Genomic DNA, 18,546 nt, shown 5'->3' with positions numbered 1-18,546 from the left:
CATAGATTTAATGAACTTGTGCAGCATGGAAAAATGCTTTATATTGATTACCTGTTCAGATACTCAAAATCAGCCAAAGTAGCCAAATTACCCTAATTATCAACACCAAGGAAAAAGTCAGTGAGAGTAAGAAGAGGTAAAGTTGGAATCACAGAGCCATGGGGATGAGTCCTGAGAGAGAGGTAGTGGTGATTATGGGCCAGGGGGTTGTGTATTTAGTATTCCTATTAGACTACTGCAGTCAGTTGAGGACAACACCCACTCATATGTCAACCCCTATAGGATGTATAACTCATTACCTATTCATTAACTACAAACCCAGCCATTCACAAATGAAGCACTGGCCCGATGGCCCAAGCACCAACACACAACCATCCTTCCTCTTCCTCACAGGGAGCTAAAGAGCTGTCACTGTGAACAGCTGCTGAACATGAGAGGGGAGTCAAATGGAAAATGTTTCAAATCCAGCAGAATGGATGGTGGTGGGTCTGGAAACTCCAGTTCAATTGCACCATGGATTAAGTCTGGGAGAAAATCCATTAGCACCGGCTCACTGTGCTCCGTCCGCAGTACTGCCCAAACAAAGGATTGTTTACTTTGAATGTGTATCGACATCCTTCATACAACTTCACATTCATTTCAACCGTTGAGCTGGATGCATAGCGCTCACAGATCCAGGACAAGGTAGAATATTTCTGGAGCAATATTTAAATGGAGCCATCCTTCTTGAGGCGTGTCAAGGCTCTGGCTGCAGACAGAGGAGGCCAACACAGAGTCTCCCATCCATAGACCTGCATTAGTCGGTGAGTCACACCACGGTAACGTCCAAAATGGTTCCCTATATCAGGGATCATCAACTACATTCAGTAGAGGGCCTATTGTTTTTCTTAAGCGGATGGTCGTGGGGGCCAGAACAATTTGTAAATAATTCGTACACTACAAATTGTCCGCAAGAAGCCCAAACAGATATCATATTTGAAAAACATAATAATTTCAAACCTTGCTTACATTTGTATAATCACGTCTCTTCAAATCTAAAATCCCCTAGAGCTCATTTCCGGGTGTTTTTACAGTCTTTTATGTCCAACAATGAAAAATTGCGGGGCCAAATAAAAACACCTGTGGGATGCCAGTTGGGGAACCCTGCCCTATAATGTGCACTACCTGCCTAGGGCTCTGGGCAAAAGTAGTGAACTATAAGGAAATAGGGTGACATTTCAGATGCAGCCTAGGTCTGTTTTTACAATGGCATTCTAAGGGTTCAGACTGAAAATGGGTACAGTACATCACAGTGGGGGAGTGACCATGTGCTGATTCGGATAGAGCAAGCATTTCTAAAGAGAGAAGGCTGAGCATAGTGGTGTATGCATAGGTGGGCTGAGTAGGGACATGCAGTAGTGTAGATGGATAGACCATGAGAAAAGTGAAGGATTGCAATGGACATGTTAGAGAAGCAGCAGAGAGGACAGTATGGACATGTTAGAGAAGCAGCAGAGGACAGTATGGACATGTTAGAGAAGCAGCAGAGAGGACAGTATGGACATGTTAGAGAAGCAGCAGAGGACACAGTATGGACATGTTAGAGAAGCAGCAGAGAGGACTGTATGGACATAGAGTAGAGAGACAGCCAGGCTCTTACTTGTTGGCCTTCTCCTGGTCGTATTTACACCTAAGGTCCAGCAGGTCTGTCTGGGCTGTGCTCAGAGCTAGAAAGATAAAGGAAGGCCATTAGTCATGATGTCCTTTCGCCTCACAGTGTCCAGAAAGGACCATCGGACAAAAATACTCACATGAATTTAGCACTTTGATCCTCTCCTCGGCCTCACCCAGTCTGTCGGCCAGAGTGGTATCTGCGTCTTCGGCCTTCCTATGAGGAAGACACAATGTCTAAGATGACCAAACTTTCATAGACTCTCAGGAATACCGCACACAATACTGCATTGCATTCTGTTTACATCTAGGTCTATTTTCTTTGTACAGTATGACTGATGAGGGCTGTTCTAATTTTTGTCTGTATTATACACATCATACACAGGGGTTATTATACACAGGGGTGTGAAGGAGGCAAGGACCAGGCCTGTGTTTCTCACCCCTCTGTCTGACTCTGGATCTGGTGGTTCTGCTGAGGTGAGCATGTGGCTCTGAAGGCCTGTTTGCTTTTGGGAGTCATGACACAGGCGGTCCGGCTCGATGCCCCCACAGCTCCTGACGCTGCTGCTGGGCCGTCCTCTGTGTCGTCTGTGGAGAAGAGAAGGATAGGAGAGGGAGAGGAGTACAGATGAGAGCTGTAGTCATCTGAAGTGAGGGGCCACAGAGAGAGTGCATGGAACAGAGACATCCTTGTGCACTTGGGTTGGAAACGATTCAGGGAACATAACAGAAAACCGGAAAATAACGCCATTTTTCAAGGACCAGAATCAGGAACAAAAGTGATCGATACCGTTCTGGAACAGAACCGTTATTTTAAAAGCATGGGAACAGGTTAATAATGTTATTTTTTACGAACATGTGATTTTTTCCCCAGTCACACAACAGATAATACGCAACAAAGCACCTATGCAAATCCCTCACTCTGTCACTCAGAAACTTATTCAAGTGTCTGCCTGTCAGCTGAAAATCTTTGCCAGTGTGTGTGTGTAGGCTACCTGCCCCGCCAAAGCATAGTCTACTATAGCCTATTGACTTTACTAGCGTGATTCAGAAATTAGAGAAGAGATTTTTAATAAGAGAAGAATGGATTCACTTTTTCAATGCTAGTTAAGGATACTATAGTTATTACGTTTCACATTGGATTTATTAATGACAAAAAGGTAAGACGTCGGGGAACAGTGAAACGAAAATTTAAAAAAATCTGTTCAGAACGAAACAATTTAAAAATCATTTCTGTTTTACTACCCTGCTTGTGTGGCTTATAGTGTGTTTTTGCACAACAAAATCACTTTCTATATGGTTTTATCTGAAAATAAATACTTTACAACTTTGAACACACAAGCAGCAGTGAGCTGGGCCTGGGCCCATTCTGGGGTGAGTGCTGTGGCAATGGCACTGACCTGGCTTGTTAAGGCACTCCAGGTGTCTCCTCCAGTGCCTGCTGACCTCCCTGACCAGGGCCTCACTGTCTGGGGCCGAACTCTGCAGCTGCTGCAGCCTCTCCTCCAGGGTGTGTGTGGCCTCCAGCACAGGAGCTGGGTCTGAGAGCAAAAACACACGATGGAGAGGAATTTGCTATTATTCTATGAACCATTCCACACAAAACAGCCACTCACAAATAAAGAGAATTCAAAAGCTTGTACAGTGCATTCGGAAAGTACTCAGACCCATTTACTTTTTCCGCATTTTGTTAAGTTACAACCTTATTTTAAAAATAATGTTGTTTTTTCCTCAATATACACACAATACCCCATAATGACAAAGCAAAAACAGGTTTTTAGAAATTGTTGCAAATATATTACAAATAAAAAAAATGGAAATATTACATTTACATAAGTATTCAGACCCGTTACTCAGTACTTTGTTGAAGAACCTTTGGCAGAGATTACAGCCGCAGCTCTTCTTGAGTATGACGCTATAAGCTTGGCACACATTTATTTAGGGAGTTTGTCCCATTATCCTATCAAGTTGTCAGGTTGGATGGGGAGCATTGCTGTACAGCTATTTTCAGGTCTTTCCAGAGATGTTTGATCGGGTTCAAGTCTGCCTGAGCCATGGAAGGACATTGAGACTTGTCCCAAAGCCACTTCTGCATTGTCTTGGCTGTGTGCTTAGGTTTGTTGTCCTGTTGGAAGGTGAACCTTCATCCCAGTCCGAGGTCCTTAGCGCTCCGGAGCAGGTTGTCAGAGGATCTCCCTGTACTTTTCTCCGGTCATCGTTCCCTCAATCCTGACTAGTCTCCCAGTGCCTGCCTCTGAAAAACATCCCCACAACATGATGCTGCCACCACCATGCTTCACCGTAGAGATGGTGCCAGGTTTCCACCAGACGTGACGCTTGGTATTATTGTGTTGTGGTTATGACTACAGACCCGTAGCACTCACGTCCGTAGCCATGAAGTGCTTTGAAATGTTGGTAATGGCTCACATCAACACCATTATCCCGGAAACCCTAGACCCACTCCAATTTGCATACCGCCCAGACAGATCCACAGATGACGCAATCTCTATTGCACTCCACAATGCCCTCTCCCACCTGGACAAAAGGAACAGTTATGTGAGAATGCTATTCATTGACTACAGCTCAGCGTTCAACACCATAGTACCCTCAAAGCACATCACTAAGCTAAGGATCCTGGGACTAAACACCTCTCTCTGCAACTGGATCCTGGACTTCCTGACGGGCCGCCCCCAGGTGGTGAGGGTAGGTAGCAACACATCTGCCACGCTGATCCTCAACACTGGAGCCCCTCAGGGGTGCATGCTCAGTCCCCTCCTGTACTCCCTGTTCACCCACGACTGCATGGCCAGGCACGACTCCAACACCATCATTAAGTTTGCAGACGACAACAGTGGTAGGCCTGATCACCGACAACGACGAGAGCCTATAGGGAGGTCAGAGACCTGGCCGGATGGTGCCAGAATAACAACCTATTCTTCAACGTAACCAAGACTAAGGAGATGATTGTGGACTACAGGAAAAAGAGGACCGAGCACGCCCCCATTCTCATCGACGGGGCTGTAGTGGAGCAGGTTGAGAGCTTCAAGTTCCTTGGTGTCCACATCAACAACAAAACTAGAATGGTCCAAACACACCAAGACAGTTGTGAGGAGGGCACGACAAAGCCTATTCCCCCTCTGGAAACTAAAAAGATTTGGCATGGGTCCTCAGATCCTCAAAAAGTTCTATAGCTGCAACATCGAGAGCATCCTGACTGGTTGCATCACTGCCTGGTACGGCAATTGCTCGGCCTCTGACCGCAAAGCACTACAGAGGGTAGTGCGTACGGCCCAGTACATCACTGGGGCTAAGCTGCCTGCCATCCAGGACCTCTACACCAGATGGTGTCAGAGGAAGGCCCTAAAAATTGTCAAAGACCCCAGCCACCCCAGTCATAGACGGTTCTCTCTACTACCGCATGGCAAGTGGTACCGGAGTGCCAAGTCTAGGACAAAAAGGCTTCTCAACAGTTTTTACCCCCAAGCCATAAGACTCCTGAACAGGTAATCAAATGTCTACCCAGACTATTTGCATTCTGTGCCCCCCAACCCCTTTTATTTTACGCTGCTGCTACTCTCCGTCTATCATATACCATAATTTGCAAATAAATTCATGAAAAATCCTACAATGTGATTTTCTGGATTTCTTTTCTCATTTTGTCTGTCATAGTTGAAGTGTACCTATGATGACAATTACAGGCCTCTCATCTTTTTACGTGGGAGAACTTGCACAATTGGTGGCTGACTAAATACTTTTTTCCGCCACTGTATGTAAATAAGGTATTATTTTGATATCAGTTCTTTTTATTCTAAAAACCTGTTTTCGCTTTGTCATTATGGGGTATTGTGTGTAGATTGATGAACATTTTTTATTTAATCCATTTTAAAATAAGGCTGTAACGTAACAAAATGCGCAAGTCAAGGGGTCTGAATACTTTCTGAATGCACTGTACATCTGAACATAATGTAAAAACGGTCAAGTATAAAGTTCAACACTTCCGTCAAGTGAATTTCATTGCAGTCTATTTGATCAAATATAATGAGATATCACAATTATCCTGGTTCTGCTGTCAAAATACTTATCCTATTATTCAACTTGTGTCAGGATCTTTAAAATGTAACTTTTTAAACAGCCTACTATCCCAAATCCTGCATGAGACAGTACAGGACAGTGCATCATATGCGCTCCTTCACAGCAGTATCAACAGTAGGAGACAGAATCCCACTGAGAAATTGTTCCCAAGAGTGTCTCTGGAAATCACTCAAATGAGATTCCTTTGAAAATCTCACAGGCTGGGCCTAATGACATGAATAGACTAAACTACTGAGATCAAATTCAATGGAGAGCATCACCTAAATGTATAAATTCATTAAAAAGTGAACCGCATAGATTGCAGTAGAATATGACACGCACTTTAGTCCCGAGTATACACCTAAACAAAGTGTGGAAAAAGTCTGCTCCTGAAATGAACAGAAAAAAAAGAAGCTGGATTCTTTAGCACAACAGAGGAGCTGCTTTGCAATGCATGTGCAGCAGAGCTGGGCCCCATGGGGCCAACTAGGAGTCTGTTTCTCTGCTAACAAGTCTCCTCTGTATCATTTGATCATTTAAATTATTATGCCAGGAATTCTCAGGAGGCGACTCGGCACTCCACTTCACAGGGCTGTTTTTAATCTTCCCTTCCCTTTCTTCCCCTCCCGAAAAGTTCAACAGCTCTGAGAGAGAGAGCTGCTCCTGTTGTGTACCTGCATGCCGCACACCAAAGGAGGTGACTTCTAGTGCCAAAGCACAGAGAGAGAGGCCCAGGGGAGCTGTCTGACAAGGAGGAAGGGAGGATGTAGAGACACACACCAGCCCTTTAAAACTCCAAAAGAGGAGGGGAAATCGCTGCTTTGCTGCACAAACTTTTCTCCCGCAGCTTTCATCCGTTCGTCTTTCTGCTGCTGTGTGGATCACAATCATATCCTTTTATAGCATGGGCACAGACAGAACGGACTTTTCAGAGAGCCTAACCACAGACGTTTACACTTCAACAGACACCACTGAGACAAGACAGCCAAGACTAAACAGGCCACAGAAACACAACAGTCAAACGTACAAACACTTATCAGGGACGCACAAGTTTAAATAAGCAATTTGTTGAAAGACTTCCACAGCCACTTGACATATCTGAAGTTTCATCAGAAACACTTTGGTCAGAGATAACCGATTGAACCATTTTTCCCCAGGACCGTTTAGAGTAAAATTAGCCTCCTGCGTGTCTATGTTCACTGTTACACCAACACTGGAGATATTGCATCAGTCACATGGGACATCACACTGAAGAGAAAAGCTCTTCTTAGACAAACAAGATGACTTAAAACAGTGCTATTCACATCGACCCACTGTCACAGAAATCCCTTCATCGGCCTCTTTTCCATATATCCTTTTAACCTTCCCTGATCAAAACGCAGAGATTACGGTAGGCTCTCATACCTGGACAAGCAGGGATTATCAATCAGTGGCTAAATCCAATTTAAAGTGACGGTAGATAGACTACATGGCCAAAAGTATGTGGACACCTGCTCGTCGAACATCTCATTCCAAAACCATGGGCATTAATATGGAGTTGGTCCTCCTTTGCTGCTATAACAGACTCCACTCTTCTGGGAAGGCTTTCCACTCGATGTTGGAACATTGCTGCGGGGCCTTGCTTCCATTCAGCCACAAGAGAGTTAGTGAGGTCGGGTACTGATGTTGGGTGATTAGGCCTGGCTCGCAGATGGCGTTCCAATTCATCCCAAAGGTGTTCGATAGCGTTGAGGTCAGGGCTCTGTAGGCCAGTCAAGTTCTTCCACACTGATCTCGACAAACCATTTCTGTATGGACCTTGCTTTGTGCACCGGGGGCATTTTCATGCTAAAACAGGAAAGGGCCTTCCCCAAACTGTTGCCACAAATTGTCAAGAATGTAATTGTATGCTGTAGCATTAAGATTTCCCTTCACTGGAACTAAGGGGCCTAGCCCGAAACATAGCCCCAGACCATTATTCCTCATCCACCAAACTTTACAGTGGGCACTATGCAGGTAGCGTACTCCTAACCCAGATTCGTCTGTCGGACTGCCAGATGGTGAAGTGTGATGCATCACTCCAAAGAACACGTTTCCACTGATCCAGAGTTCAATGGAGGCGAGCTTTACACCACTCTTAGGCTTGTGTGTGGCTGCTCAGCCATGGAAACCCATTTCATGAAATTCCCAGTTAACAATTATTTTGCTGACCACTCCACAGCACTCAAATACAACACAGGAGCAGCTTCAGTAGCAGGTTCATCCTGTCTAAACCACAGAGGTTTAGACGGTCATTTTTACCCACAGCGATGAGGCATTTTAATGAGTGTTCGGGCTGACCCCAATTAGTCGACTGGTCGATTGTTTGGTCAATAGGCTGTTGGTCAACCAAGATGGTTTTAATCGAGCAGTAATATATATATATATTACTGCTCGACTAAAACAACGTCAACAGTCAAGAGGCGACTCCAGGATACTGGGCTTCTATGCAGAATTCCTCTGTCCAGTGTGTGTTCTTTTGCCCGTCTTTAATATTTTCTTTTCATTGGACAGTCTGAGATTTGGCTTTTTCTTTGCAACTCTGCCTAAAAGGCTAGCATCCCGTAGTCACCTCTTCACTGTTGACGTTGAGACTGGTGTTTTAATGAAGTACTATTTAATGAAGCTGCCAGTTGAGGACTTGTGAGACATCTGTTTCTCAAACTAGACACTCTACTGTACTTGTCCTCTTGCTCAGTTGTGCACCAGGGCCTCCCACTCCTCTTTCTATTCTGGTTAGAGCCAGTTTGTGCTGAGTAGTACACAGCATTGTACAAGATCTTCAGTTTCTTGGAAATTTCTCCCATGGAATAACCTTCATTTCTCAGAACAAGAATAGACTGACGAGTTTCAGAAGAAAGGTATTTGTTTCCCGCCATTTTGAGACGGTTATCGAATCCAAAAATGCTGATGCTCCAGATACTCAACTAGTCTGAAGAAGGCCAGTTTTATTGCTTATTTAATCAGTACACCAGTTGTAAAAGGGTTTTCTAATGATCAATTAGCTTTTTAAAATGATAAACTTGGATTAGCTAACACAACTTGCCATTGGAACACAGGAGTGATGGTTGCTGATAATGGGCCTCTGTACGCCTATGAAGATATTCCATTAAAAAACATTTAGTTTCCCGCTACAATAGTCATTTACAACATTAACAATGTCTACCCTGTATTTCTGATCAATTTGATGTTATTTTAATAGACAAAATGTGCTTCCTTCAAAAACAAGGAAATGTCCAAGTGATCCCAAACTTTTGAACGGTAAAATATACATATATGCGTCCATCTCAGTGAACTGATCCATCGCGGAGGCCTAAACTTAAAGCCAATTTATGCTTGAACCGAAAATATGGTTGGAGGCTCCATGTTGGAGGCTCCAAATCGAGCTCTGTACCACATCACCATGCCCCTCCCAAATGTTGCAACAATGCGGAGAGCTCTGTATAGCTCCGCATTGACAGGATTGGTTGACAGTAGGTGGGCGCGGCACATCCTGTATAAACACAAACGCACTTCCTTGACAACAGCTCTGCACTGCTCGGTGAAGCACAAGAAGTGAATGCCCTGATTTCTGCATATCACCGTAAATCTGCATGGCCAATGCAGACGTCGGATTGACAAATTGTTAGCGTTTGATTGTTAGTGTATATTCACCATTACATATACCGTTAATCCCTAATCTACAATGTTTGTACCATTGGTCACGGTAATTACTTTGATGCTTTCAATATTATTCCAGTCTTTCCGTTCTCATTGTCTGAGTGGACACATTGTTTGCACAACCTATGGTACACTTGTGAGAAACAAGTTTTGATATTTCATTCCATTTACGAGTTTTGTCAATTTAGTCATTGTCTTTTGTTTGGTGCTCTCCTGTCAATGTTGAGTAAGGACGCGCACGCATAGAAGTGGTCTATAGGCTACCTGCAAAATCTTTCCAGCTGTCTCCCTTTCGATAACCACTCAGTGTGAATGCGAAAAATGTCATGCTCTGATCCAGTGGAAACGTCATAAAATAGGCCTACCTGATTACTTCTTATCAGCGCTTGGCAGGAAATATACTGAAATAGTTTCCGGTACTCATTTTGGGTGCTGGTACTGTTTATAATTTGGTGCAAGAGCTCCACAATACTTCTGAGCTAATATTCTATAAGAGGAACAGAAGCTCAAGCAGTATAACATTTGAGGTGCCAATACTCCGCTCCTCCCCAAGTCAAGCACTGCTTCTTATCCCTTGCAAATAGCCTACAGCTGTGTCAGTCCGGAGCTCACTGGCGGGGTAACTCTGAGGGCCCAGAATATTTTACACAAGACGGGCCATGCGCAGCCAATGTGATTTCTAGGATATTAATTTTTATCAGGATGCTTTCTACCTGCAGGCTGCAATGTTTTCATTTGTTGGCTTTATGTAGGCTATTTTACATAGTTGGTAATGGCAAATAAGTAACTTTTTAGGGTTGTATAATTTTGATTAACCACATGACAATGTTGAGATATGAAGACTTATTATAAATTAAATGAAACCGTTTCACGCAAATTTACATATGAAAACCATAACTGGCACGCAGATCGGTAGAAATGGTAAGATACATTTGCATTCAACATGAGAAAGGTTGCTGACTCCTCATGTAGCCTATTAACTTCAGGGGGGTAATGGCAGAATCTGCGAAAGCCAGCAGGAGCGGGAGGAGAATAGTTGGGTCAGCTAAGTCTTTTTCTCTCTTCTGGTTATCTAGATCTCTGGCGCCCTCGTGAGGCATGTCTTATTTCATCAAACCATAAACTTTAAGTGTTAGACAAGCTCAATGCATATAGATGATTTTATTAAAACACATAGGGTGTGTCTATATATGGAAAAATACTTTAATCTTGGATGTTGCTTGTAGAGGCAGTATGGAACTTGGTAGTGAGTGTTGCAATCGAGGACAGACGATTTTTAGGTGCTTCTGCACTCGGTGGTCCTGTTCTGTGAGCTTGTGTGGCCTACCACTTCGGGGCTAAACCATTGTTGCTCCTAGATGTTTCCACTTCACAATAACAGCACTTGCAGTTGACCGGGGCAGCTCTAGCAGGGCAGAAATATGACAAACTGACTTGTTGGGAAGGTGGCATCCTATGACGGTGCCACGTTGAAAGTCACTGAGCTCTTCATTAAGGCCATTCTACTGCCAATGTTTGTTTATGGAGATTGCATGGCTGTGTGCTTGATTTTATACATCTGTCCGCAATGGGTGTGGCTGAAATAGCCGAATCCACTTATTTGAAGGGGTGTCCACATACTGCTGTATATATAGTGTATATGGTAGATCTGTATACAAAATGAACCCAGTCAAAGAGGAGAGCAGCAGGGGTACTCTGAATGACCCGGGTGTAGCTCTGAAAGATGGGCAATCATTTTGGGGAGAGTCAAAGAAGACTGCTGATAATGAAAGAGAACAGGGCTACTAATTGAAGTTGCTAATATGCAGTGCTGGATATTCCTTTAAGAGCAAATCTCTAACCGTAAATCTTTACTAAAAAAGGAATATTAAATAATTTAATGGAGTTGTACACTATCCTGCCATTATACCTATAATTACTTAATCCCAATCATGAAGCGAACCATGGCCGACCCACCATTATGTACAGAAGTCAGTCATATCGTTATCTATGCAACTACAGTAAATGTTTTAATTCAGCCCTTATCTTAATTATGGTTGATTGGACATCTGCCTTGAGGTCATGATAACAGCATAACATAACAGCACCTCATTGAGGGTCATAAATCGTAGCACATTAATACATCATATTCTTCAGTGAAACATGGTTCATTACCACACGAATCACAGTGACTGGGAGAAGGTGTTGATGAACAGAATTTTATGAGGAGGTTCAGAGGTCATTCTGGACACACACATGCCTGCTGTCCTCGCAGTATACCAGCAAAGACAAGTTGGCATTCAGGATCCTGGCATCATTTGTACTTCACCACAGTTCTTTCAAAAGTTCTACCTGGTTTGGTGTTATTGTGTAAGCTATCATATAATCTATGTGTGTGTGGTCTCATCATCTACATGGTTTACACTGTGAGCAGAGTTTGCATCAGCGTTACAGATGAGATAAAGGGCTTCCATGGCTGGTTCCTAGCAGCCACTGGTCTGGTGTTACTCTGCTATTGCTCATCCCACAGCAGGGGGGAGCTCTCTGGGTGCTGGGTGTTGCTCCTTGACAGGCCAGGGCTAGCCTGGTCACCACATATCTGTTTGTGCTGGATAGCTAACTCCTATGGTTGTTCCTATGAAGTTGGATATAGAACAGGCTTGGCCAGGGCCCACTGTGTTTTTGTCCACATAGAAACTGTGTCTGGTGGGACAGACAGGTCCCAAACGTGTGTCTGGGTGGGCGGTGGTGGTGCGTAGGAGTGGACGAGGGTGGCGTGAGCCAAGACAAGCAGGTGTGTTGGGGCGGTCCGTCTTGGCCCTGTCAGCGATACACCATCATTAGGCGGTGTGGGCTCAGCGGGGTGCACCACTACGTCTCCCTGGGCCCTGTGTAATTACGCTCTGACATAATTAACCCAGCAAGCCCATTAGCCAAGCGCTGGCTGGCTGGAGAGAGGAAAAAACCTCTATAATTATGTGTTGTGCGTGTGTTAATGAGGCCAGCTGTGTTCCCATCATACAACACGAACAAATTAATTTATAAGGCTGTGCTTCAAGGTTTTTTTATTTTCATTCAAAACAGTCTTGTTTTTGTTTTTTGTTTTTCTCCAAGTGGTCTTCAAGGTCCAAAAACATAATTTTCTGCTGTTGCAACAAACCGTAACACTGTCATGGATCGAAACTAGGTTGACTGAACTGTTAGTCCTTAGTTCAACCTTCAAAGACAAAGTGCATCATCAAAATGGCTACCTTTGAAAAAGGTTAGCTTTTTAAAATTAAACTAAAAAATAACAAACTTAAAAGTACGGGAGTCTCCATCCAAAGCAGCTAGTCTAATAGTCTTTACAACGTCATCTATTCTTCTAACAACTGCAGTCACTTGCACTCACAAGGTACAATTATTTAATGTCTATCCTTGTTTCAACCTAGATTATATTGATTTTTGTAGCTACAATAAAACCATTTAACAAAATATTAACTTTGACAAGCAATGAAAGAAATACAAAAATCCTAATACTACAGTAAAATCAGTAGGTTTCTGTGCTGTCTTTTCCATACTACACAACTGATATTCAGAGAGCAGAACAAACGTTTGTCCCTTGACATCTTGATGTGAAGAAGAGAGTGAAAGATAAACCGAAAGAGTAATGGTGAAAGAAGAGTCTTTCACTGACAGACAAGCTGAAAGAGACACTCTTTAACATGCTCTGATGTATGTGTTCCACACATGCCTTTGTCTGGCAGACTGAAGGACATAGACGGCATTACATCAATAACTAGTGTCTCTACAACAATGTCAAGACACTCTTAGAAATATACATAAACAAAAAACTAACTCCACCACTTTAATTGATAGAGTAAGCATTCATGTTTTCTTTCTGCATTACAAAACTAATAAGCAATAACTGTTTCGTGAACAACTGAAGTCATGTAGACTTCAGAGCTTGAGTGTCAGTCTTACCATTATATAGACTATATATACACAAAAGTACGTGGACAAATTCCATTCAAGTATTCAATATTCCTTTTTTAGTAAAGATTTACAGTTAGAGATTTGCTCTTAAAGGAATATCCAGCACTGCATATTAGCAACTTCAATTAGTAGCCCTGTTCTCTTTCATTATCAGCAGTCTTCGTTGACTCTCCCCCAAATGATTGCCCATCTTTCAGAGCTACACCCTGGTCCTTCAGTGTACCCCTGCTGCTCTCCTCTTTGACTGGGTTCATTTTGTATACAGATCTACCATATACACTATATATATACAGCAGTATGTGGACACCCCTTCAAATAAGTGGATTCGGCTATTTCAGCCACACCCATTGCGGACAGATGTATAAAATCAAGCACACAGCCATGCAATCTCCATAAACAAACATTGGCAGTAGAATGGCCTTAATGAAGAGCTCAGTGACTTTCAACGTGGCACCGTCATAGGATGCCACCTTCCCAACAAGTCAGTTTGTCATATTTCTGCCCTGCTAGAGCTGCCCCGGTCAACTGCAAGTGCTGTTATTGTGAAGTGGAAACATCTAGGAGCAACAATGGTTCAGCCATGAAGTGGTAGGCCACACAAACTCACAAAACGGGACATAGCTCTGAAGCAACACTCACTAAGGAGTTCCAAAATGCCTCTGGAAGCGACGTCAGCATAATAACTGTTCGTCGGGAGCTTCATGAAATGGGTTTCCATGGCCGAGCAGCCACAACACAAGCCTAAGATCACCATGTGCAATACCAAGCGTCGGCTGGGGTGGTGTAAAGCTCGCCACCATTGAACCCTACCTGTCTGAATGCATAGCGCCAACTGTAAAGTTGGGTGGAGGAGGAATAATGGTCTGGGGCTGTTTTTCATGGTTCGGGTTAGGCCCCTTAGTTCCAGTGAAGGGAAGTCTTAACACTACAGCATACAATGACATTATAGATGATTATGTGCTTCCAACTTTGTGGCAAAAGTTTGGGAAGGCCCTTTCCTGTTTCAGCATGACAATGCTCCCGTGCACAAAGCTAGGTCCATACAGAAATGGTTTGTCGATATCAGTGTGGAAGAACTTTACTGGCCTGCACAAAGCCCTGATCTCAACCACGTCAAACACCTTTGGGATGAATTGGAAGGCCGACTGCGAGCCAGGCCTAATCGCCCAACATCAGTGCCCGACCTCACTAATGCTCTTGTGGCTGAATGGAAGTTCCCACATTAATGTTCCAAAAATCTAGTGGAAAGCCTTCCCAGAAGAGTAGAGGCTATTATAGCAGCAAAGGGTGGACCAAATCCATATGAATTAATGATTTTGGAATGAGATGTTTGACGAGCAGGTGTCCATATACTTTTGGTAATGTAGTGTATCTCTCCCTCCACACACACACACACACACACACACACTTCCTCTCTGTACTGAGCACACACTCTACCGGTCCCTCTGGGGTCTCTGCTCCACGGGGATCCATTGGAGAGGCCCAGCTCTTTTATGAACATAATGGATTATTAAGCACCTCAAACATCTCCTGGGCCTTTGTTTATTACTGCTCTTATTAATCACTTGTGCAGAATCTCGTCCCGCCCAAAGGAGCTTTCATTTTCGAAACCGCCACAAACATGGCACACACACATAGCTCTCTGAGTTCCCTCATTTTCTATGGAATGTACTCAGCAGCACACTTATTATACAAATCCCCTCAATACCTTACAGGCGTCCATAAGCCTCTCTCTCTCTCCCTCTCTCTCAGGTGTCTGTCAACATATATAGAGAGATACAAGGGGAAATGAATGCTATTTTAATAGAATAGGGTCAACGCAACAGTCAATAACGCTCTGTTCTTACAACCTTGGAGCCAAAGGAAATAACTAACGGACTGAAATATGTACTGCACTTACAATCTCGCAGGCCAAGGAGACATCCAATACATGAATGTTCACTGTGCAATGAAGTCACAAAGCCATGATGGAATTGTGTTTATACAGTACTTGTACCTGGTCCTTGAATCTGTACCATGCAGTAGTATTTTGTCACCACTAGCAAGCACTGTTGGCCCAACGTTTCAGCTGATGCAGATCTCAGCCCTGCCAAGGGCCCAACAAACAAAACACACAAACACACGCAGGCGCGCACACACACAAACATACGAGTGCATTCAGATCAGCACCTCTTCACACACAGTAAGTGAGCTCCCTGCTCAGATGAAAGGTACTGTGTTATTCAGGGGAGATGGAGGTAGAGCGAGAGAGAGAGAGAGAGAGGGATGGGTGATCCTGAGGGAGGAGTGTGAGTAAAGAGAGGGGAGGCAGAGCAAACACCTGGAGCGCCAGTCTCAGGGCTACGCTCCTGGCGACAAGGCCCGCTCCTCTTCTCACAGAGACAGGTACAAACAGCAAGGTTCAAACGCCGTCTCAGAGTCAGACACTCACACAGGAGGGAGAGTGAGGGATAGAGATGAGAGATCAGGAGAGATGAGGAGAGATGAGCAGAGATCAGCAGAGATGAGGAGAGACCAGGAGAGTTGAGGGGAGATCAGGAGACACCAAGAGAGATGAGGAGATACCAGGAGAGACGAGAAGAGACCAGGAGAGATGAGTAGAGACCGGGAGAGATGAGGAGAGACCGGGAGAGATGAGGAGAGACCGGGAGAGAGGTGTAGCTCTGGAGAGCCAATGCAGTCATGTAAACTGTCACTGTTTTTGTGTTGGAGAACTAGTTTATTTACACTGATCAAAAGGTATGGAGGTGAAAATAGAAACAATGAAGCATTGTATACAAGTATTTTTCCAGGCCTGATATGCGTCTTAAAATGCATGACATTATGATTCTGGTGTGTGACAGTTGGGCTTGGAGACCCAATGATAGTTTTTTTTATTTGTATAATATTTTCAAGGTGTTCTCATTGCTCAGACCATATACAAAAACATATACTGTTCCCCATAAAAATGCATAGGATGTAGTGGAGTTGCCTCATAGAGCACGCCCTGTAGAACTGTTCATGATACCGGTCCAGGTTGCCATAGTCACATTGTCGTGCTACATGTATTTCTTTGTCACAGGAAACAACACCGCTCTGCACCACTCTGGGTGGTACCACTAAAGCTAGCGAACTTCATGATGTGTTCATATCCTTTCTGGATGGAGTTAGGACCACAGAGATCTTATTAAATTACTAGAGGGGCTATGCCATAAATTCTCGAAGTTCCAGAATGAAGTGAAAATGGCAGCCATATTGTTCAGGGAGAAATCCAAACCAGTCTAATTGGAATGAATGACAGTAGAGACATTTCCTCATTTTACTTATGTAGGGAAATAAAACAAAGGCATGTGATACTCTATATCAAAAATTGTATTGTATCATATAATTATTGTCAACCTAAAATATTGTTATATTATCATAAATACAGTTTATATGGGTTTTATACCAATTTCCTGTATAAGTAGCCTCTAAAATATATGTTAACACACCATAAATGTCAAAAATACACAAGTGAAGCTGAGTCCAGACACATCAAATATAATGATAGCTATCTTGTTTAGCAGCTGGGAATTGATACACTTGCTGACTTTACAGTAAAAACAAAAGCCAAATCATAACAAAATATGAAGATGAGCCATTAGTATAGAGGATTTCTGTTGACATCAGCCGAAAGAGCAGAGTGATGTGTATGTTAGTGTCTGTATGTCTGCCCGTGGGTATGTGTGTGTGTGTGTGTGTGTGTGTTCATAGGAGAGAGAGATAGGTGACACACAGTGTATAGTATTTCCTCTGTCTATAACATTCATATGAATTGTGAAATTGAAAACAGCATCATAACATGTTCATCGTTATTGTGGATAACTGATACCTGACACCAAACGTCACTGCTAAATGGATACAACAGGTCACATATTGAGTTGCTGCCCTTGTCCCCCTCCCCCTCCCTGGCTCTCCTTCTGCATTCATTAACTCTGCTGTCGGCTGCTCTCATTGGACCAATGGCCTTTGAGTGTCAGCAGACTGACCAGCATGCAAGGATCCTTTCAATTGAAATAAGAGGAGCGAGAGAAAAAAATGCCTGGCAATGAATAGTAATAACGGCATTAAGATTAACGAGCACGGCGTGTAAAGAATAATTGCGTCTGTCAGAATATTAAAAATACATGAGCTGGAGCATTTGTTTGGAGACTGGTGGGAAAGCAGCACATTGTTGTGTTTATAGGGGAGGAGGGAGATAAAGTGGGAACCACAGCCAACTGACTGTCCTCTGGTGTACCTGGAGCAATCCATTCTGGGAAGAGGGGGTGACCTTGGACAGGCCAGTGAGATGCACAATGATAAACAGGCGTTGGATACCGCAGGCCCACCTCACAGTCACAGATGGCATATTCTGTGAGGGGGCCGATACACAAATACCCTACTTGTTGTTGTGACTCCTGTTTGGAATCAGATAGAGGTAAAGAATATCTGAAGGATAATAATTAACAGATTGAGACTTTTAGCAATTAGCAGTTAACGACAATTATTGGTATAGCATTATGGGATTAGACGGCAAATAATAATCAGCAGTTTTTGCTTTTACTGCAGTGCAAAAAAACAACTCCAATATTAACTCCTTTTGTGTAGTAAGCCCAGGAGAAATCATCCATGCACACACCTGCAGTGACACACAGTATGAGAGCTAAGACTAGAGCCTCCGATGAGGGAAAGTCTCCTAGATGCTAATGCTAGCGCAGGTCTAGGTAAAATCAGATGGAGATGAGTGTCTGGATTTGCTAATCCAAGGACACCTGATGTAGCCAGAGAGGCCCACACTTTTAGACAAGGCTCAACCCCCAACCCGGACGAACAATCAAAGAGAACTGATTGTTGGGATTGGATGTCCACTTCAATGTCATATATGTTTACAAATTACATCACATTGGTTCAATGAACAGAAAATAGGAACTGATTAGAAAGTGAGTATGCATGTGTGTGTGTGTGTGTGTGTGTGTGTGAGTATGCATGTGTGTGTGTGTGTGTGTGTGTGTGTGTGTGTGTGTGTGTGTGTGAGTATGCATGTGTGTGTGTGTGTGTGTGAGTATGCATGTGTGTGTGTGTGTGTGTGTGAGTATGCATGTGTGTGTGTGAGTATGCATGTGTGTGTGTGAGTATGCATGTGTGTGTGTGTGTGTGTGTGTGTGAGTATGCATGTGTGTGTGTGTTTGTGTG

General features: G+C 43.6%; 1 protein-coding gene across 1 annotated transcript in view; it reads right to left on the bottom strand.

The window, feature by feature from the left end:
- Nucleotides 1-18,546, bottom strand: part of LOC115111487 (homeobox protein cut-like 2) — a 119,194-nt gene that overhangs the window by 12,217 nt on the left and 88,431 nt on the right. Inside the window, 4 exon segments of the mRNA XM_029637584.2 lie at nucleotides 1,640-1,706; nucleotides 1,791-1,867; nucleotides 2,091-2,238; nucleotides 3,051-3,191. Of these exon segments, the coding sequence (XP_029493444.2) occupies nucleotides 1,640-1,706; nucleotides 1,791-1,867; nucleotides 2,091-2,238; nucleotides 3,051-3,191 (433 nt within the window).

Source organism: Oncorhynchus nerka, linkage group LG27 (genome assembly GCF_034236695.1).
Source record: "Oncorhynchus nerka isolate Pitt River linkage group LG27, Oner_Uvic_2.0, whole genome shotgun sequence".
Classification (NCBI taxonomy): domain Eukaryota; kingdom Metazoa; phylum Chordata; class Actinopteri; order Salmoniformes; family Salmonidae; genus Oncorhynchus; species Oncorhynchus nerka.
Note: the sequence above shows the minus strand (reverse complement) of the source record. Positions and strands in the feature narration are given on the sequence as shown.